Source organism: Stegostoma tigrinum, chromosome 40 (assembly GCF_030684315.1).
Source record: "Stegostoma tigrinum isolate sSteTig4 chromosome 40, sSteTig4.hap1, whole genome shotgun sequence".
In the NCBI taxonomy this organism is placed as follows: domain Eukaryota; kingdom Metazoa; phylum Chordata; class Chondrichthyes; order Orectolobiformes; family Stegostomatidae; genus Stegostoma; species Stegostoma tigrinum.
Window position 1 is genome coordinate 10657035 of NC_081393.1, and position 27179 is coordinate 10684213.

The following is a 27179-nucleotide window of genomic DNA, read 5'->3' on the forward strand; positions in this document are numbered from 1 at the left end:
TCTGTAGACAGTTTTCTGATTCTGTTCATAAGGATTGTGATCCCAAATATCTTTACAACTCCTGCTTATTTCCTTCATATCACTGCTTTACAAAGTTAGGGAACTTACCAGGTTAACAGTCTCTCAAGATTTCGGTTTTCACCATAATTAAGTACCAGCAATTCTTACCAGCACTTAAGTAATTTAGAGAACAAGTTCCTATAATAATTTCACATCTCAGACGCAGAAATATTTTGTTTCACCCAAGTGAAAATGTAACATTCATTCACAATGAAAGAGAAACAATGAGGCAATAAATCTAGCCATTAAAAAATAGGAAAAGTTTATTGACATACTGCAACAGTGAATCCCGGCCTTGGGTGATCACTCCACTGAATTCAATCAATTTTCTGGCGTCCACTTCAATCCACTGTGACTGGTCCTCTGTTTGAGGACACCATGCCCCATCAAAATAATCCTCTTCATCTTCATCCTCCTCACCTGCCTGGGAAACATAAGAAACAATTTCATGGAGAATGAGGAGGATTTTACATTTCAGCAAAAAAGGATGAAGAATTTTATGAAGTAAAAAGAGAATGTGAACAGATTGTCACAGCAAACACAAAACACACTGTCTCTATCAGCATATAAATGGGAAGAAATGTTGAAAATAGGAATGGCTTATTTGAGGCAGAAGACAGGGAAATTTGTACTGGGGAGTAAAGAAGTAGCAGTGTCGTGAGATACTTTGCATCTGTCTTCTTTGTGAGGTTAATTCAGATACTGGGCATTTCCTCTGCTTCCTTTGAATTTGACGTTTCTAGTCATGGAGACCACAAGACATTTTTCAAAGAGCTTTCCAAAAATGGCTTCTCAGATAGAATTTTCTCACTTATCCTCAAATGATGCAGAGTGTAGAATTCACTAAGTTAAACTTCTGCTAGACACCGGTAGCATGTGTTTGCTAAAGTCAAAAGCTGTTCATGAGATTTGTTCTTTTTAGGATACATTACTTTCTCAAGTATTCAGCCTGCCCACAAAATGTCAGTTTGCTCTTGAAAACTCAGAGACACTGCATCCCAAAACCAGCCCAGCCTGTTTCCACTTCCCTAACCTGTTCTTCCTCTCACCCATCCCTTCCTCCCACCTCAAGCTGCACCTCCATTTCCTACCTACCACCTCACTCCGCCTCCTTGATCTGTCCGTCTTCCCTGGACTGACCTATCCCCTCCCTACCTCCTCACCTATACTGTCCTGTCTACCTATCTTGTTTTCTCTCTATCTTCGGTCCGCCTCCCCCTCTCTCCCTGTTTATTCCAGTTCCCTCTCCCCATCCCCCTCTCTGATGAAGGGTCTAGGCCTGAAACATCAGCTTTTGTGCTGCTGAGATGCTGCTTGGCCTGCTGTGTTCATCCAGCTCCACACTTTGTTATCATGAACCTTGGGAGCCTGTTTATGAAGCTAATACTGCTGAAGCAGAAGCAATAACTCAGTAATGTACCGAAAGACATCAGAGCCATGTTACAGAAGTTGTGCAGCGATTTCGGAATTTCATCTAATGCCTTTGAGATTATTTCATTGTCCAAAGAGGACAAGGATGTGGGGTAGCACTGTTAGTCACAGATGAAATTAACACAATAGCAAAGAAGGGTGCTAGCTCCGTTTTAAATTAATCATTAATGGGATGAGGCTGTTGCTGGTTAGGCCAGCATGTTTTTTACACATCTCCTATTGCCCACAGGGCAGTTAAGAGTCACCCACATTGCTGTGGGTCTGGAATCACAGATAGGCCAGACCAGGTAAGGATGGCAGTTTCCTTCCCGAAAGGGCATTAGTGAACCAGATAGGTTTTTCCAACAATTGACCAGTGAAATGAAATCTGAATGGGTACAACTTAGAAAAACCAAGGGGCAGAGAGCAGTTGTGGAGTATGTATATTTACACACACCCAAACTGCAGTGGTAATGTTGGGCAAGGCAATAAACAAGAATTTTGTCACCTAAGCAATAAAGCTACAACTGTCATTGGAGGCAACTGTAATCTGCATAAAGATTGGACAAACCAAATCAGTAAAGGTACTGTAGAGAAGAAATTGCTGAATATGTATGGCATGGTTTTCTGGATCAATCTGTTGAGGAAACAGTTGCACAAGACGCCAGGGTAGAGTGGGTATTGTGCAATGAGAGGAATAACTGACAGTCTAGCTACGCGAGGCCCTTTGGGGAAGAGTTCAGACAAGATGATAAAATTTTCCTGAATGTGGAGAGTAACGTGATTGTTTCTGAGACAAAGGTCATGATTCACAATAAAATAAACTATGATGGCATCAGGCATGAGCTGGCAATGAGGAATCGGGGTCATAGTTGATAGGCAATGACAAACATTTAGAGAATGCATCAATGATTCATTTCTATCTGGCACAAAATTAAAACATGAGAGATGGCTAACAAGGGAAATTAGGGATAATGTTAGATCTAAGGCAGTTGCATACAAATCGGCCAAAATGAGCCAAGGATCTGGGGATTGGGAACATTTTACATTTCAGCAAAGGAGAACAAAGGGACTTACTATGAGGGAGAAATTAGAACAGGTGAGCAAGCTTGTGGGAACATACAAATTGATTGTAAAAGCTTCTATTGGTATATGAAGAGAAAAATTTGAATGAAGACATAGGTCACTTACAGTCAGAAACAGGCCGTTATCATGCAGACCAATCAAATGCATATTTTGGCTGCGGCTTCACAAAGGAAGACACAAATAAACTCCCAAATCTGTTAGGAGCACAGCGATCAATGAGATTGAGGAAGAGAAGGAAAATAGTATTTGTAGGGAAATGGTGTTGGGGAAATTGATCAGATTTCTTGGACTAAAAACAGGAAAGCCAGATTATTATCTGAATGGTAATAGATTGGAAAAGGAGGAGGGGCAACATGACCTAGGCATGCTTGTACACTGGTTGCTGAAAGTAAGCTTACAGGTGCAGCAGGTAATGAAAACAGCAAATGTTGTGTTGGCCTTCATTGGCAGAGGATTCAACGACAGGAGCAGGGGTAGCTTGCTGCAGTTGCCTTGGTGTGAACTCACCTGGAATATTGTATGCAATTTTGGTCTCCTGATCTGTGGAAGGATGTTCTTGCAAGAGAGGGAATTCAATAAAGATTTACTGGACTGATGCCCGAGATGTTAAGACTGATGTATAAAGACAGACTGATTATATTCAGTGGAGTTTTGACAAATGAAGAGAAATCTCACTGGAACTAAGAAAATTTTAACAGGTCTGGACAGTGTAAATGCAAGAAGGATGTTACCAATGACTGGGGAGTCCAGAACCAGGGATCTTAGTCTATGGATATAGGATAGGCCAGTTATGACTGAGATGAGGAAAAACATTTTCACTAAGAAACTAAGATTCTGCTGCAGAAACTTGACTGAGGCCAAAACACTGGGTTTTTAAGAAGGAGTTACATACAGTTCATGGGCTGAAGAGCATGGGGAGAGAAAAAAGAAAAGGGTTCGGAGTTGGATGATCAGCTGTGATTGTCTTGAATGACAGAGCAGGCTCAAAGGGCCAAATAGCCTACTTTGTTCCTGTTTTCTTTGTTTCAGTGGCTTATTGGTAGCAGGGAAGTTATAGATAAGCTGTGCGAGGGTTGATGGTGAAAGTGTGATGAATGGTAATGCAAGAATTGATGCTGAGTAATGGGGATGCTTGTTTGGAGAAATTATTTTTGCTAATGGTTGTCTGATGGGTGGACCTGTGGAATCTAGATGAACCTCACAACAGTGAGGACCTCTCAGGCAGCAGAATGTGTATCTGATGCTGGTTAGCTAGAAAACATTTCGTCCTCTGAACTGGCTCTAAGCCTTTCTATTAAATCTACTGTAGTGTGGTATTTCTGAAACTCTAATTAGATATGATTTATTGTCAACAGATTACTGGATTAAAACTGTGCCGCATTTAAAAATATTTCTTTCTAGAATATAGATGACTAAGCCAACAGTTGTTCGAAGATGGATTAATGATGGTGTCATCTCTGCTTAGAATACAAAAACAAAATTCGACTTCCTTATGCAGACAATATTCAGTTTTGGATTTATCACCTCTAGATTCACTGCTGTTACTGTTCTAAACTTATAATAAATGGAGGTTCCATGAAATACATCAGCAGCTTATGGAAAATTGAGGATGACACTGCAGTATTGTGGTCTCAGAAATGCTATTTTTCAGATAAGGCTTTAAACTGTGGTCTCTCTTTCCAATCATGTAAATGTACTTTGAAGAGATAGGCGAGGCTGGGAAGGAGGACCTGTTTGGGGATTATCAGGCACTAGGAACGAAATTAAGGAACAGGTCCTCAAAGTTTATAATTTCCAGATTACTACCTGAGCCAGTGCAAATTGGCTTTGGGATAAAAAAATTAGGGAACTAAACACTAAAGGAGTGGTGTGGGAAAGAGGAGTTCCATTTCATGGGGCACAGGCATCAGTCTTGGAACAGGATCTGTACCATTGGGACAGTCTCCACTTGAACTGATCTGGAAACAATGTTCAAGTGAAAAGCATAAATAGGGTGGTCACAAGGACCTTAAACTAATGAACCTGGGGGAAGGGAAAGGGAAAACAGCAAGTTAAATGGTAAATAGAAAAGAAAGCAACAGGTTAATATGTGTGCAGGAGGGTTTAACTACATTGAAGACTATGAAACAAGCTAAAAGGCCAGGAAACTCAGAAGATATTATGAAAGGAGACGTTAGAATTCAAAAAGAAGGTATAAAAACTGGCATAAAGGCACTTTACCTAAAAGAAGGTAATGAGTTAACAGCACAAATCATTGCAAATGAAAATGATTCAGTAGTCGTTTCAGAGACATGGTTGCAGGATTGTCACGACTGGGAATTCAATAACTAGAGGTATTAGACCATTCAGAATGACAGACAGGAAGGTAAGCGGTGTGGTGTAGCTCTGATATTTAAGGATGACATCAGGGTGGTAGTGAGAGATGATATATGTTCTGCGGAGAATAAGGTTGAATCAATTTGGGTGGAAATTAGAAATTCTAAGCAAAAATAGTCTTTGATAGGTGTAGCCTGTAGGCCACCAAATAGTAACATCACACTGGAGTGGACAATAAACAAAGAAATAACAATGCTTGTAAAAATGGTATGTCATTTATCGGGAAGATTCTAATGTACATGTCAATTGGTTGAAGCAGGTCGGCCAAGGCAGCCTTGAGGAGGAGTTCATTGAATGTATCCACGATTGCTTTCTTGAACAGTATGCAATGGAACAGACGAGGGAGCAAGCTATCCTAGATCTGATTCTGTGTAATGAGACAGGAATAGTTAATTATCTGATAGTTAGTGAACCTCTTGGAAGGAGCAATCACAGTATAGTTGAATTTAGAATACAGATAGAAAGTGAGAAGATAAAATCCAACACCAGGGTCCTGTGCTTAAACAAAGGAGATGACAATAGGATGAGGGAGGAGTTGCCTAAAGTAGACTGGAAGCAAAGAATTTATGATGGAACAGTGAAGGACTTGCAAAGTAATTTTGCAAAGTCCTCTGCAAAAGTTAAAAGTGAAGGACTGTAGAAAAAGGGGTAATCATCCATGAATGTTGAAGGAAATAAGGAAGCCTATCAAATTGAAAGATAAGGCGTACAAAGTGGCAAAGATCAGTGGGAAACTAGAAGACTGGGAGAACTTTGAAGGTCAATAGAAAGCCACAGGAAAAGCTATAAACAAAAGTAGATAGATTATGAGAATAAACTAGCTCAGAATATAGCAAAAGTTTCTCCAAATATATAAAACAGACAAGAGTGGCTAAGGTAAACATTGGTCCTTTAGAGGATGAAAAGGAGAATTTAATAATAGGAAATGAGGAAATAGCTGAAGCATTGAACAAGTATTTTGTGTTGGTGTTCACAGTGGAGGACACGAATAACATGCCAGTAGTTGATGTCAAGGAGACTAAGGTAGGTGAGGACCTAGAAATGACCATTATCATCAAAGAAGTAGTGTTGGGCAAGCACATGGAGCTAAAGGTAGACAAGTCTCCTGGTCCTGATGGAAAGCATCCCGGGATACTAAAAGAGGTGGCGGGAGAAATAGCAAATGCGCTCATGATTATTTTCCAAAATTCACTAGACTCTGGGGCAGTTCCAGCAGATTGGAAAACAGCAGATGTGCCTGCTCTGTTTAAAAAGGAGGTTGACAAAAGGTGGAGAATCATAGGCTGGTTAGCTTCACTTCTGTCGTGGGTAAAATTCTTGAATCTATCATCAAGGAAGAAATAGCAAGACATCTAGATAGAAATTGCCCATTGGGCTAATGCAGCATGAGTTCATGAAAGGCAGGTCATGTTGAACTAACTTATTGGAATTCTATTAAAACATTACAAATGCAATGGACAACGGGGTTTAGTAGATGTAATGTATCTAGATTTCAAAAAGGCATTTGACAAGGTGCCGCACAGAAGGTTGCTGCATAAGATCAAAGTGCATTGCATTACAGGCAATGTATTTGCATGTAAAGAGGACTGATTAACTAACAAAAGGCAAAGAGCCGGGGTTGAGGGGGGGGAAATGAGTGTTTTTCTGGTTGGCAAACAGTGACTAGTGGTGTGCCTCAGGGACCAGTGTTGGGACTGCAATTGCTTACAATTTACATTAGTGATTTGGAGTTGGAGACCAAATGTGTCAAAGTTTATGGATGTCACTAAGATGAGTGGTAGAGCAAAGTGTGCAGAAGACTCTGAAAGTTTGCAGAGGGATACAGATAGTTTAAATGAGTGGGCAAAGGTCATGCAAATGGAGTACAATGTTGATAAATGTGAAACCATCCATTTTGTTCGGGATAACAGAAAAAAGGACTATATTTGAATGGTAAAAAATTGCAGCATGCTGCTGTGCAACAGGACCTGTGTGTCTTTGGTGTCTGAATCGCAGAAAGTGGGTTTGCATGTGCAGCAGGTAATACAGATGGCAAATGAAATTTTGTCCTTCATTGCTGGAGGGATGGTGTTCAAAACCAGGGAGAGTATGTTATAGCTGTAAGGCATGCTGGTGAGGCTACACCTGGAAAACTGTGTGCAAGTTTGGACCTCTTACCTGATAAAGGATATTCTGGCATTGGAGGGAGTACAGAGGGGATTCATAATTCAGGAGTTGAGAGGGTTGGTCTATGAAGACAGACTGGGTAGAATGGGATTGTCGTCAATGTAATTTAGAAGAGTGAGGGGGGGATTTTATAGAAACATACAAAATTATGAAGGAAATAGATAATAATAGAAGCAGGGAGGATGTTTCCACAGTCAGGTGAAACTAGAACAAGAGGATGCAGCCTCAAAATTAGGGGGAGCAGATATAGGACTGAATTGAAGAGAATGTCTCTACCCAAAGAGTTGTGTAGCTGTGGAATTCCCTGCCCAGTGAAGTAATTTAGGCTCCCTCATTGAAAGTTCTATAGGCTAAGATAGACAATTTTTTTGAACGGTAAATGAATTAAAGGTTATGGTGAGATCGTGGTTAAGTGGAGCTGAGGCCATGAAAAGATCAGCCATGATCTTATTGAAAAGTGGAGCAGGCTTGAAGGGCCACATGGCCTACTCCTGCTCCAGGTTATTATGTTCTTACAAGTTGGGTAGGGAAGGCTTATTTGCAGTAATAATAATGCAGTAATAATTTTCAGGCTGGCAAATCTGTCAGAGAGGGAGTGGTGTGGTGAAACTGTCAGAACAGGGCAGGCAGAGGCCCTGCAATGATTGGGAGTGGGGTCATACCAGTTCTGCCTAACTGCAACTAGTCTATCAGGTCAGCTGCAAAATGTTTTTTTTTAAGTTTATTCACTTACAGGATGTGGGTATCTCTGGCTCGGCCAGCATTTATTGTCTCTCTCTAATTGCCCAGAGGGCAGTTAAGAGTCAACCACATTGCAGTGAGTGTGGATTTACATGTAAGCCAGACCAGATAAGGATGACAGATTTCCTTCCCTCAAGGTCATTAGTCAACCAGATGAGTCACCATTAGACTCTTAATTCCAGATTCTTTATTGAATTCAAATCCACTGTGTGTTAAGGCAGGATTCAAATCCAGGTCCCCAGTACATTAGCTGCATTTCTGGATTAATAGTGTAGCAATATCCCTAGACTCAAACTGCACAAATGCTTGCAAGAAGTCAAGTCTTCAGCGAAACAAAAATAAAACTTTATCCCTCCCTCGACTTCATTTGAAAGGGATTGGGTCATCATTATCACAATGCTATTTGTGGATGCCTGCTATGCACAAACTGGCTGCTGTATTTCCTGCAGTGAAATAATAACTACACCCCAGAAGTACTCCATTGGCTTTAAAGTGCCTTGGAATTCCCTGATCGAGGAGAAGCTCTGCTTGAGGTCCTTCTTAAAGGACTGCATTCGATGTTTACTTGCACAGAATAAGGTGACATTGTACTTTGGTGGTCATATTAAATGGATGGAATTGTGCTGAGCACTTATTAGCTGTATTCCACACCGATGAAATCAGTTGAACTACACATCAGGTATATTACTGACAGTGCTTCCAGTTTTGCATTTCTCCAAATGTCCAGTTGAACACCCGAATGTTGTAAAACAATGTCATTATGTGTGAAACTGACAGAATACAAGATAATGCTCGTTTTACTGGATCTCAGATGCAGAAGCTTTATGAGAATACTTCTATTTCAAGTCTTCGACTTGGGAGCTGGCTCATGGTCCTTGCCTTCCCTGTGATTGCCAAAATTGTACAGAACATGTGACTGTGTTATTTTACTCTTTCGATAGGAAGCCTGTTTTTGTCTTTAAGGTCCCTGTGAGTCCTCTCTGTGAGATGAAGGGTAGTTGGATGTGAGGCTTGAGCGAATGTTATCTTAGTCCTCTAATTCTGCCCATTGCACGATTTGCATGTTGCCATTTTTATTAGGTCTGCTGGGCTAACAGGTGAGTTTGTCAGGAACACTGAACTTTGATAATTAGTAGTGCCTCGATACGTGCGTTTTGCTGAAGTTACTCTTGGGACTTTGTTTCTTGTAATATGTTTGTGCTGTGTTGGTCTTTGTCAGAAATTTTTTTTAAGTTGTAGAGATTGTTGCAAGGTCAGTCAGTTGGAGCTCCTAGAATTTGAGTTCCCTGATTGGGGCAGTTATCTGGTCTGATCAGGGCACCTTGGCTAATATAAAATGGGAATGTCAGAGATACTGACACGATATGAGGCAATACAATAATCAATGGCTGTTCATTTGTCAATAAAGGATGATGGGATACAGGCCTCTGTGGAGTTATTTCAAAACTCATTACAACTTTTCATGGTAAAGGAAAGGAACAATGATTATGTATTAAAGTGGATGTTTCCTGCAGACGTCTCACCTGGATGTTCAATCGAATACGTTGAGGACCTAGTCCATGTCTCAGGAAAGAAGATGCTGTCAATTGTTCATCAGCTACTTGATGAGACTCAAGACCCAGAGGAGGGCATTCTGAAAAAGAAAGATAAGAGTTCATTGATGAACTGCAGAGTGAAGAATTGAGTATAATCCAATTCAATACGGAACTGGTTTGCTTTTGAGGGGCAAATATAAGATACTGAGCCAAACTGTGATTCAGAGGCAACCATTCTCAGTACAACACAGGACTGTTACTCAAGCTTGGTTGTTTCCTCATTTGGGTGTCATCATTGTTTCAGAAACAAATTATCCAAGCACTGAATTTTTGTTTAGAAGTAGATTTGGTTTTTCTCAGGGAAAATTGACAAGTTAAATTGACAAGTTCATTGGCAAGTTAAATTGAGGGTCTGATATTCCTTTGTTGAGTGTTTAGCTCCAAAGTTAGATCCAACTACAGTTCTTTGGGTATATACTTTTGAGAGAGAAATGAGAACATATGGTACTGAACAGTATTGGCCATAATTGAAGACCATAAAATTTGGAGGTCAGTGATCACTGAGATTGGGGATTATAGCACTTGAAGAGAGCCAGATATCCTTGAACAGTCTTGCATTATGTGTATCGCAAATTGTGGTGATATTTTAGAGTGGGCAATGTTAAGCTATCTGTCATTATTGTTTCTCTTGTTTGTATCAGAGAAAAAAATATAATTCATGTGAATGTGGGAAGGAAAAAGTGTTCAGTGACATCAAATTTTAAGCCTTGAAATGGTTAACCCTATACAGACTCTGGTCATCCAGACAAAATCTCCAGGAAAATAGGTTTTCACTTTCTTAGTTCCAATTCATTCCTTTGATATTATTTCACAATGAAATGACAAATTGGAAATTTTTTTTGTGGAATCACCAGCCCCCGAACCAAAATCTAGGAGTGATCTGGTCCACTTACTAGGAATCTGGGACAATCCTATGACAATGAGCTCTTTTGGAGTAATATGAGAGTTAAAATCCATGCTATTACATCAATGCAGTTGCTGTGGGCCCATCCACATTGTGTCACATCTGGTCAAACTTTGGCTTCAAGATGATGGTGTGGTCATTAATGCTGACAGTAACACAATGGTTTCCAAAATCACAGTTAATATTGGCTTTGGTGACTTTTATGTCATAACAGTGTTTTTCATTTAAATCAGAGCGCAGTTGGTGAATATACGATGCCTGTGGGAAGACAAGTCAAGTTATGGAGAAACTGTGTACATTTAGGCTGTAACTTCACACATCACATCAATGGTAGTCTTTGAAGAAAGCCTGTACAGATATGAAACTTTAGATGTATTATATCTTCATGGTAGGCTTTTCTTTTGGAGAGGTTCAAACGGAAACCAGTTGAATGTAACAATCTGTGCCTATGCTGTTTTTTTGGCTGATACTTAAAATAATGTGTTAAATCATGCAGAATTTCTTGCAGAGGTGAGACAGCTGTGGAGATCTCTAAAAATGGAGAGTGGGGCTTGGATGCAGAAAATCCCACACTTATTTCTACTTGATTGAATTTCATTGTTAAAGGAAAGGGGAATCACACATTCAGGAAATGGCAGCTCAGCACTGCCCATTAAAATCTGCCCTGAATTGAAAAATACCTCATTTTTACTGTTCCGGGACTTTCCCAGTACTATAAGAGTCATGAATTTATGAAAAAGACATAAACGGTCTTGAAGGGCCGATAAATTCTGTTTGAATCTATGTTCTGAAATTTTTGAAATCCCCAGTCCTGACAAATAAAACTGGACTTCAGTGTCCACCTAGAGTTCAAAAATAACCATCTCGTGGACTTATGCTCACATATTGCTAGACTCCTTTGATTGACAGGCCTGATAGCATATCTTTAAAAATCTATCACTGTCTGTTAGTGCAGATTTATAAGAGTTAACTATTGCTATTTCCCAAGAGCTGCTGTTACAGCTGAGTGTCTTCTGAATGCTTGGCTTAGTTATAAATGTTCCAGGTTTTGAAAATGTCTGATGTCCCAAAGTCCATAATTTTTGGAGATGTGCGTTGCAGATTATCACTACCCTCGATTTGAAAAATTGTTTCCTCATTTCATTCAGCTTTGTTGATACTATTTAAAGTACTGGAACATATGCTTAGGGCTGTATCAACTTTTAGTCTTGTCAGTCTGGACCACAACTGAATCAAGGACAATGTGAATTCATAAATTAGTGGGGAGAAACATCAACAATCAAGTTGGAGCAATAAATCTTTGAAAAATTTCACTGACTTTTTCCCAGTGGTGGCAAATATTCATCTGGATCTGTCTCCTCTGGAATCTTCCTCTCGGGTTTCTTGGGGATCACTGCCAAATACAAATCAAAATGTCACTGCAGCCATATTTCTTGTATATCCCAATTCTCTGAATCACCAGGACATGGTGTATGTTGTTACCGTGTCCAGACCATGTTGTAACCGTTACACTAAAGATCCAATATATATTGCAACCATAAATTAGAATGTCCAGATCTTAAATGTTCGACGACTCACTATCTCTTTCTTTTCCAATTTTCTTCCCTGTTGAAGCTACTGAAAGGATTTTGTGTGGTTCTAGGACATGAAAGAACACTGAAGTAGCCATTCTTTGAGTGTGAGTTTTGAAGATGGAATTTCTCGATGGTCGTTTGATTCTGCCTGTATTAGATATTCACATATGCATGTTTTCTGGCAAATCATGATTAGGAATGGAAACTGTCATTGTGTGCCTTCTTTTGGAAATAGTTAGTACGGAAGACAAATGTATTGTGTCAAATGCAACTGGACCAGGGATCATACTTTGGCTCTCATACTCTTGGAAAGCTGGGAACATATCAAGTGAAAAAAGTTGTGAATACTCTAATTCTCAGCATTCAGTTAGGAGTACACTTAACCCCTCTTGTTATTCAATGTCAGATATACTTTTTCAGTTAATTGTCTCAAACCTTGCAAATGACTCATTGATACTGTTAAGAATCTAATGTATTTGGGGCGGCACGGTGGCTCAGTGATTAGCACTGCAGTCTCACAGCGCCAGGGACCTGGGTTCGATTCCGGCCTTGGGTAACTGTCTGTGTGGAGTTTGCACATTCTCCCCGTGTCTGCGTGGGTTTCCTCCAGGTGCTCCGGTTTCCTCCCACAGTCCAAAGATGTGCAGGCTAGGTGGATCAGCCATGCTAAATTGCCCATAGTGTTCAGGGGTGCGTGGGTTATAGGGGGATGGGGTTGGGTCTAGGTGGGATGCTCCAAGGGGCGGTATGGACTTGTTGGGCCTAGGGGCCTGTTTCCATACTGTGGGGAATCTAATATAATCTAATGTAATGATGAGATAATTCTGACCCCAACCACGGAAGGTAACAGTCTAATTTAGGGAAAACTGTGTGACAAAACCAACACTATGATAATAAGTTCCCACAAATATGCTGAAATGTAGAAGCTGTTTATTATGATTAAGGTGCACTGTATCTCTGTTTAGAAAGCTGCAAATACAAACAGTGCTCCATTGACAGAAACATTAACTGTTGCATTCTCAAGTGTTTGCTTTCTTCTGATTGCTTGTTGAAGCTGTTGCTTGAAACATGAATTCTCCTTTCCAACCTCTTCAATCCTAATAGTTTCATTGACTTCACCCTCAAAAAGAAAGATTTTTTTTATTGACATTTCCTTTACAACCATGTTCTTGATGACATGGGCAAAGAATTTCTCCGTTGTTACTAAAACTGGGGGCGGCATGGTGGCTCAGTGGTTAGCACTGCAGCCTCACAGCTCCTGGGACCCGGGTTTGATTCCAGCCTCGGGCGACTGTCTGTGTGGAGTTTGCACATTCTCCCCATGTCTGCGTGGGTTTCCTTTGGGTGCTCCCATTTCCTCCCACAGTCCAAAGATGTGCACTAGGTGGATTGGCCATGCTAAATTGCCCATTGTGTTCAGGGGTGTGTGGATTATAGGTGAATGGGTCTGGGTGGGATGTTCAACAGACGGTGTGGACTTGTTGGGCCGAATGGCCTGTTTCCACACTGTAGGGAATCTAATCTAAAAAAAGTGCTCACAGTTTCTCCAGTGCTCCATACTGCTCCACCACTTTCTGTTTATGCAGTGTATATGAGATATCTGACTTTCAGAACCATAAAAAGGGATGAGATCCAATGATACTTCTCACAAGAATGAGATCAAGAGTTAGGAGTTGGTCATTCACCATTTCAAGTTTGTTTCCCCTGCTGATATGATCATGCTCATCTTGTGGCCTCAACTCCTTTTCTCCTGTCTTTGCTCAATACCCCTTGACTCTCTAATCAAAAATCTATCTCACTCAGATATAGACAAACAGGAGGCTGGAAAGACACAGCATGCCAGGCAGCATCTGGAAGAAAGGAGCAGTCAACATTTCGAGTGTAAGCCTTCTTCAGGACCCATAAGGAAAAACGCAAAATGTTAACTCCTCCTTTCCTCCAGATGCTGCCTGGCTTGCTGTATTCTTCCAATCTCCTGTTCGTCTACCTTGGATTCCACCATCTGCAGATTTTTATTGTGTCTCTATCTCACCCCCCCTTGAATATGTTCTGTAATCCAGCCTCGATTGTTCTCAGGGGAAGTGAGATCCAAGGACTAACAGTCCTCTGAACAAAAAATTCTTTATCCTCATCTCAGTCTTGGCAGACCACTAATTATTAACTTACTTCAACTGGTTCTAAATGCTTTGACAGGGGAAACATGCTCTCAGCAGCTTCCAGGTTGAGTTTCTTCAGACTCATTTATGTTCCAATTAAATCACTTCTCATTGTGATGAGTATTGACCCAACCTGCTCATCTCTTCCCTCATAAGCTACTGCCTTTGTTCCAGGAATCAGTTGACTATTGACTGGTGATGTTCCACAGGGATCAGTGCTGGGACCTTTGCTGTTTGTGGCCGACGTAAATGATCTGGAGGAAAATGTGGCCGGTCTAATGAGTAAATTTGTGGATGATACAAAGATTGGTGGTGCGATATTGAGGAAGATTGTCAGAGGGGACAGCAGGATATTGATCAGGTGGAAGCATGGTCAGTGAAATGGTGGATGGTGTTTAATCCGGACAAATGTGTGGTGATGCGTTTTGGAAGGTCAGGTACAGTGAATGGCAGAACACTTAGGAGTATTGATATGCAGAGGGATCTGGCTGTGCAGATCCACAGCTGCCAAGGTGGCAACACAGGTAGTTAAGGTAGTAAAAAAGACCTGTGGCACGCTTGCCTTCATTGGAAGGAGCACTGAGTATAAGGATAGTCAGTTATGCTGCAGTTTTATAGAACTTTAGTTGAACCACACTTGGAATATTGCATACAGTTCTGGTCATCACACTATCCGAAGGAGGTGGATGCTTTGGCTAGAGTATAGAAAATGTTTATCAGAACTTTGCATGCTGTGGGGGATCTTAGCAATGAAGAAAGGTTGGATAGACTGCGTTTGCTTTTACTGGAATGCAAGGGGTTGGGGGCCTACCTGGTAGAAGTTTATAACACTGAACGGCATGGATAGAGCGGAAAGTCGGAGGCTTTTGCCCAGGGTAGAGGGGTCATTTACTCGGGGACACAGGTTCAGGGTGACGGGGGAACATAGTTTAAAAGAAATGTGCGAGGCAAGTTTTTTTTTACACAAAGGGTGGTGAGTGCGTGGAACGTGCTGCCAGAGGAGATGATGGAAGCAGACACAATAGCAACATTCAAGAAACACCTGGACGAATACACGAATGGGAATGGAATAGAGGGATATGGATCCTGTAAGTGAAGACAGTTTTAGTATGGAAGGGCAAAATGTATCATTGTAGGCTCGGAAGGCTGAAGGGCTTCTTCCCATTGCTGTATTGTTCTTTGTTCTTTAACATCTTCTAAGGTATTAGTATCCTTTTGGAAGTAAATGGACCAGATCTGTACCGTTCTCCCAATGCTGTTGCACTGCTTTTTTATTGTTGCAGTGCATTTCCTTTGTGATAAATGACAACATTCCATTTACTTTCCTCGTCTGTCACTGTATCTGCATTTAACTTTCATTCATGTACCAGAGCACCCAGATTCCATGGTACCAATAAGTTTTATAGTCTGTATCTGTTTAATATTTAATATTTTTATGATTTTCCTGCCAGAGGGGGCAAGTTCATTTTCTCCCCCATGCTATACTCCACCTGCCAGATTTGTGTCTACAACTGAAAGTATCCAAATCCATTTTACATCTTGGAAACTTAGTTTCTTATTTGTCTTTGTGTCCTCAGCAAAAGCAGCTACCCTACACTTGGTCTCTTCATTGTCATTTATATAGCTTGTGAATAGTTGAGATCTCAGCACTGATCCATCGATAGCCCACTCAGATCTTCTTGCTTGCCTTTCTTACCCTTTATTCCTACCTGCCTCCATGCTGATAGTTACCCTCTACACCGTGTGCAGTTAATGTGTAGAAGAGCTTTGCATGTGCTGTCTTATTCAATGCCAGTGAGCTGAAGTTTTGTAACCGGGCACTTGCACTATGTCACACCAACTCGTCGCTCATTCTTTTTCGAAATTTAGTAATTATCACCTTGTCCCAAAAGAACATGATTTTTTAATGCTGACACAAAGTTCTTTCTCAAGTTGAGGAAACTGTTGTTCACTTGACATTATCCAAATCCATTTAGGTTCATGATTTCTACTAAGACTTGTCTCAGAACCATCTAGTGGTGGTCTTATTGACTAACCTGCAAGCTTTCGGATTCCAACTCTTTAATGCACATGTAATTCTTTGTCAGCAGAATTAAAACATGTGATAAAGTCTGGCACTGCACATTTTTAACAAAGTTACCATCCAGTCATTGCCCATCTTAGCTACTTTCAGGCTATAAAACATTTCATTTAGCTCAATGTTTGGTGCATCTAATTCTTACCATCTTATTGTCAAATATCAATTTCTTCAGCTCTGTCCTTTCTTCCAGTCAATTTCTTTCCTCATTCTGTAGCTTTTGCCACTGACTGCTCATTTTTAGTTTTGTTAATCTTAATACCCTGGATTCATTGTCTTGTTTCAATGCACTGAATCATGACTATGACTGCACTGTGAAGGAATTGAATCATGCAGTGATAGAGTTTCTATAGTATAGAAAGAGAACCTACAGCCAATTATGTCCACACTCGCCATCAAACATTCATCCATTCTAATCCCATTTTCCAGCACTTGGCCTGTAGCCAAATACAGTATGGTGTTTCAAATGTTCATCTGAATAGTTCTTCAATGTCTTGAGAGTTCCATTTGCCATTTCTTGGCCCACTTCCCCAGGTGATCAAGATCCTGCAGCAATTTCTGATAACCTTCCTCACTGTCCATGATACTGCCTATTTGAGTATTATCCGCAAACTTACTAATCATGTGTTGTACATTCTCATCCAAATCATCGATATAGACAACAAACAGCAATGGGTCCAGCATTGATCCCTGAGGCACACCACTAGTCACAGGCCTCCAGTCCGACAAGCATCTTTCTAGTATTACCCTCTGCTTCCTCCCGTCAAGCCAATTGTGTATCCAGTTTATCAGCTCTCCCTGGATTCCATGTGGTCTAATCTTCCAGAGGAGCCTACCATTGTGGCACCTTATCAAAGGCTTCATTGAAATCCATACAGCCCTGCCCTCATCAACATTCCTGGTCACTTCATCAAAGAATTCTAACTAATTTGTGAGGGATGATCTCCCACGCACAAAGCCATGCTGACTATTCCTAATCGAGCCCTGTCTTTCCAAATGCCTGTATATCTTATCCATCAGAATCTTTTCAAGTTACCTACCACAGATGTTTAGCTTACTGGTCTATAATTCCCATGTTTTTCTTTGCAGCCCTTCTTGAATAAGGGCATAACATTCACTATTGTCCAGTCTCCTGCGGCTTCACTCGTGGCTAACGACAATGCAAATATATCAGCCAGAGCCCCCGCAGTTTCTTCCTGAGCCTCTTGCAGGATTCTCAGATATACTTGGTCAGGACTACCTTTGTACATTCTAATATTTCCAACATCTCCTGTGCTGGGATATGGATTGTGCCCAAGATATTGCCACTAATTTCCCCAAGTTCCCAAGTCTTCATGTCTTTCTCCATGGTAAACATTGATGTTCTCGCCCACCTGTTGTAGTTCCAAACATACATGTCCACTTTGGTCCTTGAGGAATCCTATTCTCTCTCTAGTTTTGTTTCCTTTAACATATGCCTAGACTCTCTTTGGATTCACTTCAATCTTCTCACCCAAAGTTTTGTCTTCCCCCCTTTTCGCCCTCTTTATTTCCTCCTCCAGTAAAATTGTGTATGCCCTCTATACCTCCATGGATTCCCTTGATCCTAGCTGTCAGCTCCTGAGCCATGTACTAATTTTTTTTAACAATGAATAGTAATTATGCAATAGTGACAGTGTTATGGAGTTGAAAAATATTATTCCATTGTTGAAACTGAGAAACATTAGAAAAAAAGCATGATGAGAAGGGAATATGGAAAATCCTTATGAAATTCAGTGCAAATGTTATTGTGGAGCAAAATGTGCAGATATGCATCATCTCACCAGCCTCATAAATCACTCACCAGACTCCTGCCTCTGCAAAATCCCATGATGATTCAAGACTCACCAGTTGTTCCAAGATGTTTGCTGTGATTCTATAATTGACTATTGCTATATAGAAACTTGTTTCATATTGAACTGGGAAGTTATTTTTTATTTTAACTCCCAGTTGATTTTACAAAGCCACATCTGTCCAAATGGATAGGCATGCGACTAGACGTTCTTTCCTGAGGCACTGGTTCAGCAGGTGGACTGTGCCAAAAACTGCCCTGCTTCCTTCTCTCCTCTCCTGATCAAAAGATTCTCAGTTTTGACAATGTTCAGTATTTTCTTCATTTCTTTTATCATGAGTCACAGGAGATAAATTGGTTTCTGCAATTTACAGCAAACCATACTTGAAGTCTCAGTTGCAAAAAAGACACTTCAGATTTGTTATTTTTTTGGAAATATTTCTGGACACGATTCTACTGAGATGCTAGAATTTTAAATCCTGTTGTCTTTTTTTTGTATGCAAGGTCTTGGAATGAGCTATATTGAGATATATGTTCTTCTGTAAAGTCTTGCTGACAATTGGGTGGATTCCTGAGGCAGCTATAGGTTGAGTGCACGTCTTTAGATAAAGGAATGAAACTGGGAAATGTGTTAATTATTTTCGTGAGACTCTACAATGGGGAGATAAAACATGGTAAGTGTCTGACTAGCATGACAGATATACTGTAAAATCTTGGAACTTATGTTTTTATGACCTGTGAGGATGGCTTTCTAAAAACATTTGTTCTGAGTTTTCTGAAAACCACATTTTCAAATGCTACAAAGGGAGTGAACTAGTGTTCAGAGAATTTACACTTTTCACTTGTGCTTTTTTCAATAAATGTTGACATAATCAAGGATTCTGCAAAATATTATTGTGTAGACAGAAAAGCAATAGGACATATCATTGTCATTAAAAATACTTACAGTCTTCTTCATTCCAAGTATATTCCTCCCTTATATCTTCATAGTCGTATATTTCATCAAGTTTGGGCTCTTTAGGCTGCACTGAAAAACAGAGTATTTATCTTTTGCTGATTTGATTGATATTTGACATTGAGCCAGGAGCAAAGTTGATGTATTTCTGTGTCATGCACAGTTGTTCACACTTCCACAATTCATATTTGAAATGGAATTGTTACATTCTCTTCTGACAGAAATGGACATCTCTCTCTCTCTCTCTCTCTCTCTCTCTCCACTAAGTTCTGATTGTCTCAGTATGCTTACTGCAAAGTAAAATTGAGAGGACTAAAGGTTGAAAATCTAAAAAAAAGGAAAACCAACACAGGCCATTCAGCATCTAAGAGACAAATGGCACTATCTGGGTGGCGGCTCTTCAGTGTTATTAGATCATACAAAATAGGAACAGGTGTCGGACTGTCTGACCCTTGACCCTGCTCTGTCATTCAATCGGATCATCATGATCCATACTCTGCCAAATGATTGCACTGCAATTTATTTTGACATTTCTCTTTTGGTTGTTGACTGAACAACCCTTATGCTCCACTACTTTTAAATCATTTAGATGAAATAATCTCATACAAGTTTCAGTTCCGGATGTGAGTTTGCTCGCTGAGCTGGAAGGTTCGTTTTCAGACGTTTCGTCACCATACTAGGTAACATCATCAGTGAGCCTCCGACGAAGCGCTGGTGTTATGTCCCGCTTTCTATTTATCTGGTTAGGTTTCCTTGGGTTGGTGATGTCATTTCCTGCATTGGTGATGTCATTTCCTGTACTTTTTCTCAGGGGATGGTAGATTGGCTCCAAATCAATGTGTTTGTTGATGGAGTTCCGGTTGGAATGCCATGCTTCTAGGAATTCTCGTGGGTGTCTCTGTTTGGCTTGTCCTAGGATGGATGTGTTGTCCCAATCAAAGTGGTGTCCTTCCTCACCTGTACGTAAGGATACGAGTGACAGTGGGTCATGTCGTTTTGTGGCTAGTTGATGTTCATGTATCCTGGTGGCTAGCTTTCTGCCAGTTTGTCCAATGTAGTGTTTGTCACAGTTCTTGCAAGGTATTTTGTAAATGACGTTTGTTTTATTTGTTGTCTGTATAGGATCTTTTAAGTTCATTAGCTGCTGTTTTAGTGTGTTGGTGGGTTTGTGGGCTACCCTGATGCCAAGAGGTCCAAGTAGTCTGACAGACATTTCGGAAATGTCTTTGATGTAGGGGACAGTGGTTATGGTTTCTGAGCCCGTTTTGTCTGTTTGGGTTTATTGCTGAGGAATCGGTGGACTGTGTTCATAGGGTACCCATTCTTTTTGAATACGCTGTATAGGTGATTTTCCTCTGCTCTGCGTAGTTCCTCTGTGCTGCAGTGTGTGGTGGCTCATTGGAATAATGTTCTAATGCAGCTTCGTTTGTGGGTGTTGGGATGGTTGCTCCTGTAGTTCAGTATTTGGTCCGTATGTGTTGTTTTCCTGTAGACGCTGGTTTGAAGTTCCCCATTGGCTGTTCGCTCTACTGTGACATCTAGGAATGGCAGTTTGTTGTTGTTTTCCTCCTCTTTTGTGAATGTTATGCCAGTAAGGGTATTATTGATGGTCTTGAAGGTTTCCTCTAATTTGTTTTGTTTGGTGATGACAAAGGTGTCATCCATATAGCAGACCCAAAATTTGGGTTGGATGATTGGCAGAGCTGTTTGTTCGAGTCTCTGCATTACTGCCTCTGCTAAGAACCCTGATATCGGGGATCCCGTGGGTGTACCGTTGGTTTGTCTGTAGGTTTTGTTATTGAAAGTGAAGTGGGTGGTAAGGCATAGGTCCACTAGCTTGATGATGTTGTCCTTGCTGATGAGGCTGGTGGTGTCTGGTGTATGTGTCTTCGGTTCTTCTAATAGTGTAGTCAGTGTTTCTTTGGCCAGGTTGATGTTGATGGATGTGAACAGGGCTGTTATGTCAAAGCAGACCATTATTTCATCCTCTTCTATCTTGGTGTATTTGATGGTGTTCAGGAATTCTTGGGTGGAGCAAGGACCCTTACTGGCATAACATTCACAAAAGAGGAGGAAAATAACAACAACCTGCCATTCCTAGATGTCACAGTAGAGCGAACAGTCAATGGGGAACTTCAAACCAACGTCTACAGGAAAACAACACATACGGACCAAATACTGAACTACAGGAGCAACCATCCCAACACCCACAAACAAAGCTGCATTAGAACATTATTCCAATGAGCCACCACACACTGCAGCACAAAGGAACTACGCAGAGCAGAGGAAAATCACCTATACAGCGTATTCAAAAAGAATGGGTACCCTATGAACACAGTCCGCCGATTCCTCAGCAATAAACCCAAACAAACAGACAAAACGGGCTCAGAAACCATAACCACTGTCCCCTACATCAAAGACATTTCCGAAATGACTGTCAGACTACTCGGACCTCTTGGCATCAGGGTAGCCCACAAACCCACCAACACACTAAAACAGCAGCTAATGAACTTAAAAGACCCTATACAGACAACAAATAAAACAAACGTCATCTACAAAATACCTTGCAAGAACTGTGACAAACACTACATTGGACAAACTGGCAGAAAGCTAGCCACCAGGATACAGGAACATCAACTAGCCACAAAACGACATGACCCACTGTCACTCGTATCCTTACGTACAGGTGAGGAAGGACACCACTTTGATTGGGACAACACATCCATCCTAGGACAAGCCAAACAGAGACACCCACAAGAATTCCTAGAAGCATGGCATTCCAACCGGAACTCCATCAACAAACACATTGATTTGGAGCCAATCTACCATCCCCTGAGAAAAAGAACAGGAAATGACATCACCAATGCAGGAAATGACATCACCAACCCAAGGAAACCTAACCAGATAAATAGAAAGCGGGACATAACACCAGCGCTTCGTCGGAGGCTCACTGATGATGTTACCTAGAATGGTGACGAAACGTCTGAAAACGAACCTTCCAGCTCAGCGAGCAAACTCACATCCAGAACCTCAACCTGAGCTACAAATCTTCTCAAAAGTTTCAGTTCCTTTCAACCATATTGTCTACCTGTCTGAAGCAGTCATTTTCTGCTGTCAAGCTTGCATGCAGTGTCACTCCATTGCTCTCGCTTGAAAAATTGACTTAAAAATGATGAAAGCTGAGTTCCTGGAAATATTTCGGAACCAAGTGCATGGTGTTGGTGGCAGTGGACGGAGTGTTTGGAGGTGGGGGATTTTTCTAATTTAAGATTTACTGCCAGCAAATTAAATACTGTCGTATGTCTCAAAATTCTCTTTCAAATTCCAACCAGCATATATAGCAGCCTAAATTTTAAGTCTGTCTCAAAACAGATGCACATAAATTCTGAAGTTGTGGGCATTTTAAAAACAGTTTTACAATTACTGTATTAAAACTAAAGTCAGAGTGAATCAGCTGCCCACTGACTTCAATGGAAATTGAGAATGATGTCGAAGAACCTGCCAATTCACTACCAAATGATGCTGTTTCATTCCATGAAACAAAGTCAAAGTTATTTTCACTGAGTAAGTATATATGATGATTAATTTCAGTTTTGTGGGAATGCTATGGATTGTTTAGAACTCTGAATGCCCACAAGCAAGTAGCTGGAAGGCTGCAAAATAATTTTATGCAGGGCCTTTACTGCTCTCCTACTTTCAATTTACCAACCTAACTTAAGAATTCATGTGTCACATGTGAAAGGATAATGTACAAGCTCATTGCATTAATTCATTCTTTGACTTCTGCAGAAGACACTCATGCTGATTTCCTAGCTCAGCAAATTGAGACCATAGAACATTTCCGACTAACAGATTGTCGTTGAGTATATCCAATTGGAAGATCAGGGTGAACTACTTCAGGTAGCAGATAAGTAGAAGAACTGTGGTCAGTAGTCGTATTTCAATCAATTGTGTAAACCGCAATGTCAGAAAATGTATCTGAAGCGGTGTCAGAACTGGCCGATAAACGGAGGGCTACTTACACTCTCCATATTCATCTGGATCAAGTTCATCAATCTCCAACTCAAACTCTAGGTCCTCGTCAAGTGTTGTGTCGTAATGTTCCTCATCTGGTCTGCTCCACCCATCTGTAATATATTGCAGATCTGATTATAATAACAGTTTGGCTTTCCATTTCTCAAATGTTGATCTTTAAAGCTGGTGAAAAACTTTTGTGTTACTCAGTTAAAGAAAAGAGATCCCATTACATCAAAGCAGGGCAACAATTTTGAGATCAGAAGATATGCTCGAAAAAGGGGCAGGACAGTAATTAGAACTGCTGCTTCACAGTTCGAGGGACCTGAGTTCAATTCTGATGAAGGGTCTAGGCCCGAAACGTCAGCTTTTGTGCTCCTGAGATGCTGCTTGGCCTGCTGTGTTCATCCAGCCTCACATTTTATTATCTTGAGTTCAATTCCAGCCTGGTGACTGTCTGCATGGAGTTTGCATGTTCCCTCCATGCCAGAATGGGTTTCGTCCAGGTGCCCCAGTTTCCTCCCACAGTCCAAAGATGTGCAGGTTAGGTGGATTGGCCATGCTAAATTGCCCCACATGTCCAGAGTTGTGCAGGTTACGTGTATCTCAACTGAGTAGGATGCTGTTTGAAGGGTCGGTGCAGACCTGATAGGCCAAATGGCCTTCATTTGCATAATAAGGATTCTGTGATTCCATGAAATAAAGTAAGAAATATTTCAAATGCAGGAATTTTTGAATTTCCTTTGAGAAATTTTAGTGATTCTTCACCATTTTTTAGGGGAATGATGCTTACTGATGCCCAGCTAATTCATTGCTTACTATGAGCAGTTTTGGACAATGGGCATTTGAGATTCATTTGACTGACAAATTAATAGAAATACATCAACCTTTTCTCAGTTGGTCTGGGAGCTAATTTGGGGATCTTCGTGTGTGATGAGTTCTTCTGTGATAGCGTGCCTGCCTTTGAGCCAGAAATGCCCAGCACAAGTCCCACCTCAGGAATTCATAGCAAACATTTGCAATGTGGCCAAACAGGTTGAGTATCAACCTGAAAATATTTCTAAAACATGCCATGAAAGGCGCTAAGAAACGGAGTGATTCCTGGTTAGCCACGTCATGGAAGTACACACTGCAATGTGAAACTAAAATGTACATATTGCCATAGCAATTTGCTTTCTTTCAGTGAACAGTAACACCTCATGACCACTTTGTTTAATGTGAGGTTCAAAAGAATTGGTGAGTTATCCTAGATGACAAAGTGTGGGGCTGTATGAACACAGCAGGCCAAGCAGCATCTCAGGAGCACAAAAGCTGATGTTTCGGGCCTAGACCCTTCATTAGAGAGGGGGATAGGGAGAGGGTTTTGGAATAAATAGGGAGAGAGGGGGAGGTGGACTGAAGATGGAGACAAAAGAAGATAGGTGGAGAGGAGAGTATAGGTGGGGAGGTAGGAAAGGGATAGGTCAGTCCAGGGAAGATGGACAGGTCAAGGAGGCAGGATGAAGTAGTAGGTAGGAAATGGAGGTGCAGCTTGAGGTGGGAGGAAGGGATGGGTGAGAGGAAGAACAAGTTAGGAAAGCGGAGACAGGCTGGACTGGTTTTGGGATGCAGTGGGTGGAGGGGATGAGCTGGGCTGGTTTTGTGATGCGGTGGAGGGAGGGGAAGAACTGGGCTGGTTTTGGGATGCAGTGGGGGAAGGGGAGATTTTGAAGGTTGTGAAGTCCACATTGATACCATTAGGCTGCAGGGTTCCCATGCGGAATATGAGTTGCTGTTCCTGCAACCTTCAGCATCATTGTGGCACTGCAGGAGGCCCATGATGGACATGTTGTCTGAGGAATGGGAGGGGGAGTTAAAATGGTTTGCGACTGGGAAATGCAGTTGTTTATTGCGAACCGAGCGGAAGTGTTCTGCAAAGCGGTCCCCAAGCCTCTGCTTGGTTTCCCCAATGTAGAGGAAGCCACACCGGGTACAGTGGATACAGTATACCACATTGGCAGATGTGCAGGTGAACATCTGCTTGATATGGAAAGTCATCTTGGGGCCTGGGATGGGGGTGAGGGAGGAGGTGTGGGGGCAAGTATAGCATTTCCTGCGGTTGCAGGGGAAGGTATCTTGGATTCTCCAGCATCTGCACTTCCCATTATCGGTGAGTTATCCTGACACTTTGATAGCCATTCAGTCAGAAGATTGTGGGCTAATGTCTAACTCCAGACACTAGGCTGACAGTAGATTGAATAGCATGGTATTTCTGCCATGTCCTGACCAACATGTATCTCTCAGTCAACGCCTGAAACGTACATTTACTTCACCATTTATGGGATTGGCAGTTGTGTTTCTTCAATTACATCACAAACTAAACTTAAAAATACAACAACGAATTCTCGACAAAAGGTTGGTAAAAGGCACATGAGCAAAAATCTTTCACTTGCAATATTTCTGCAATTGAAGTTCCTTATGAACTTGATCCTCATCTCAGCAACATGTTAGCTGTGCAATGGTTCACTGTGTGAAAAATCAGACAGCATCCAGCATATTCGGAGGCCATTTGAATCCTCACAATTGCGGTAATTAATATGGAGTAGTCTCTCCCAAATCCATTTCCCTTCTCTATCAATTCTCATTCAGATATTTAACCACTTTCTTTCCAATGATGTTATGGTCTCTGTCTCAAAGCCGCTAATGCTTCCTTTTTCATTTCTAATTGACCTTGGTTGTTCTTCATTCTTCGCTCATGAAAACAAATGCCGGCTGTTTTGCTTGTATAATTGTGCATAATTTGGAAAACTGTTTTGAAAATCTCTTAACCATTGCTGTTTCAATAGATATGTCCCACTTCTGGCTTTTCTTCATAAGTAATTTTTTCACTTTCAAAAACTGAAACACTTAGTGAAAATATTTATCCTGTATCCACTAATTTTTGGAGACCAATAAATATATATGTAAAACAGGTCTTTGAAGCTGGAGGAGCTGCATCGGCTGAGTCCCTCTTATACTTATTTGAAATGCAGCCTCTGTTGATCAAAGGCAGCTACTCTTCAAACCATCAAAAACTAAGAATGTTATTTTTTTAAGAGACCAAGTTTGGGACACAAAGGATGATTCATCCTGAAGGAGGCTTTCTGGAACTTGCATAACACTGTTGGCTGATGTTCAGAATCTAAAACTTAGACTTTTTTTGCAAAATCATTTCCTGTCTTATTTCTATGAGACTTGGATTAACCCCCCTGATGCTGACTCTCCTGCTAAGGAGTCATGTCAACTCAACACAGGGCTCATGTTATGTTTCATCCGTGTCTGCTGTTATAAACTAAGTGCTCATGATCATGACTATAGATGTATCTATATGGTGGCTCTGTGCTTTGTTTTGCAAAGTAAGTTGTTTGAAACTTACATTCATCCACATGTTCATCTATTCCATAATCGTAATTCTCTGCATATGACTCCGTTGGGACTTCTGCAGCTTCTGTAGGTTCAGCTGTAAAAGGAATTAAGAAAAACTATGTTTGAATACTTCATGTGCAAGGATGGAATTAATTGAGGTGCACAAAGCACAGCAAGATGAACAGTATCTTGAATGCGCCAAGAAATTTCAGAAATAGACCTGTAGAGCACAGCAAGTGGCGATTTACCCCATCATGTGCGCCAGAACTTTGAAAGAGCTATCTAGTAGCCCCATTCTTCTGCTCTCCCCCAACAGACATGAAAGTTTTTGCATTTCAACTATATACTATGAAGAGTGAGATCCAGGATTGCAAAAATACTCCAACTGCCAAAGTGGTGATAAATATACTCCTTTGAGGTCATACCTGTCATCAGCTTCAATTTATTGTGAATTGCTTCCAACCAGTGTTTAAATTTCAGCTCACTTGCATAGTTTTGAGCTGCAGAGCCACATCACACCTCTTCTGGATTTCATAATGGTTCTCATTCATTTGGGCAGTTTGTTGCAAACTATTGATAGCAAGGTGACTGCTGTTATACACCAAGTCCGTTTTCTTGTTCCATTTAAATTAGGTTAAGAATGGATGACTGACTTACTGCATCTGCATAGTGCTCTGACCAAAAGTGGGTTCCATCCCCTTTTCCTTTTTTTTTCTATTCATTTGTGAGATGTGGGTGTCACTGGCTAGTCAGCATTTTTTGCCCATCCCTACTTGCCCCGGAGAAGGTAGTGGTGAGTTTCTTTCTTGAACTGCTGCAGTCCTCCTGCTGTGGGTAGGTCCTCAATGCTATTAGGGAGGGAATTCTTGGA

At 41.0% G+C, this 27179-nt stretch overlaps 2 protein-coding genes across 6 annotated transcripts in view; one reads left to right on the forward strand and one right to left on the reverse strand.

Moving 5' to 3' along the window:
- Positions 1 to 27179, forward strand: part of elmod3 (ELMO/CED-12 domain containing 3) — a 173587-nt gene that overhangs the window by 29572 nt on the left and 116836 nt on the right. The gene's annotated exons all lie outside the window — the stretch shown is intronic.
- The window catches only part of LOC125447959 (inactive carboxypeptidase-like protein X2), an 81060-nt gene that overhangs the window by 28742 nt on the left and 25139 nt on the right, over positions 1 to 27179 (reverse strand). Inside the window, exons 5-10 of the mRNA XM_048522785.2 lie at positions 26319 to 26402; positions 22933 to 23037; positions 18902 to 18982; positions 11657 to 11731; positions 9363 to 9472; positions 336 to 484 (exon numbers count right to left, since the gene is read on the reverse strand). Of these exons, the coding sequence (XP_048378742.1) occupies positions 336 to 484; positions 9363 to 9472; positions 11657 to 11731; positions 18902 to 18982; positions 22933 to 23037; positions 26319 to 26402 (604 nt within the window). The remainder of the gene's footprint in view (positions 1 to 335; positions 485 to 9362; positions 9473 to 11656; positions 11732 to 18901; positions 18983 to 22932; positions 23038 to 26318; positions 26403 to 27179) is intronic.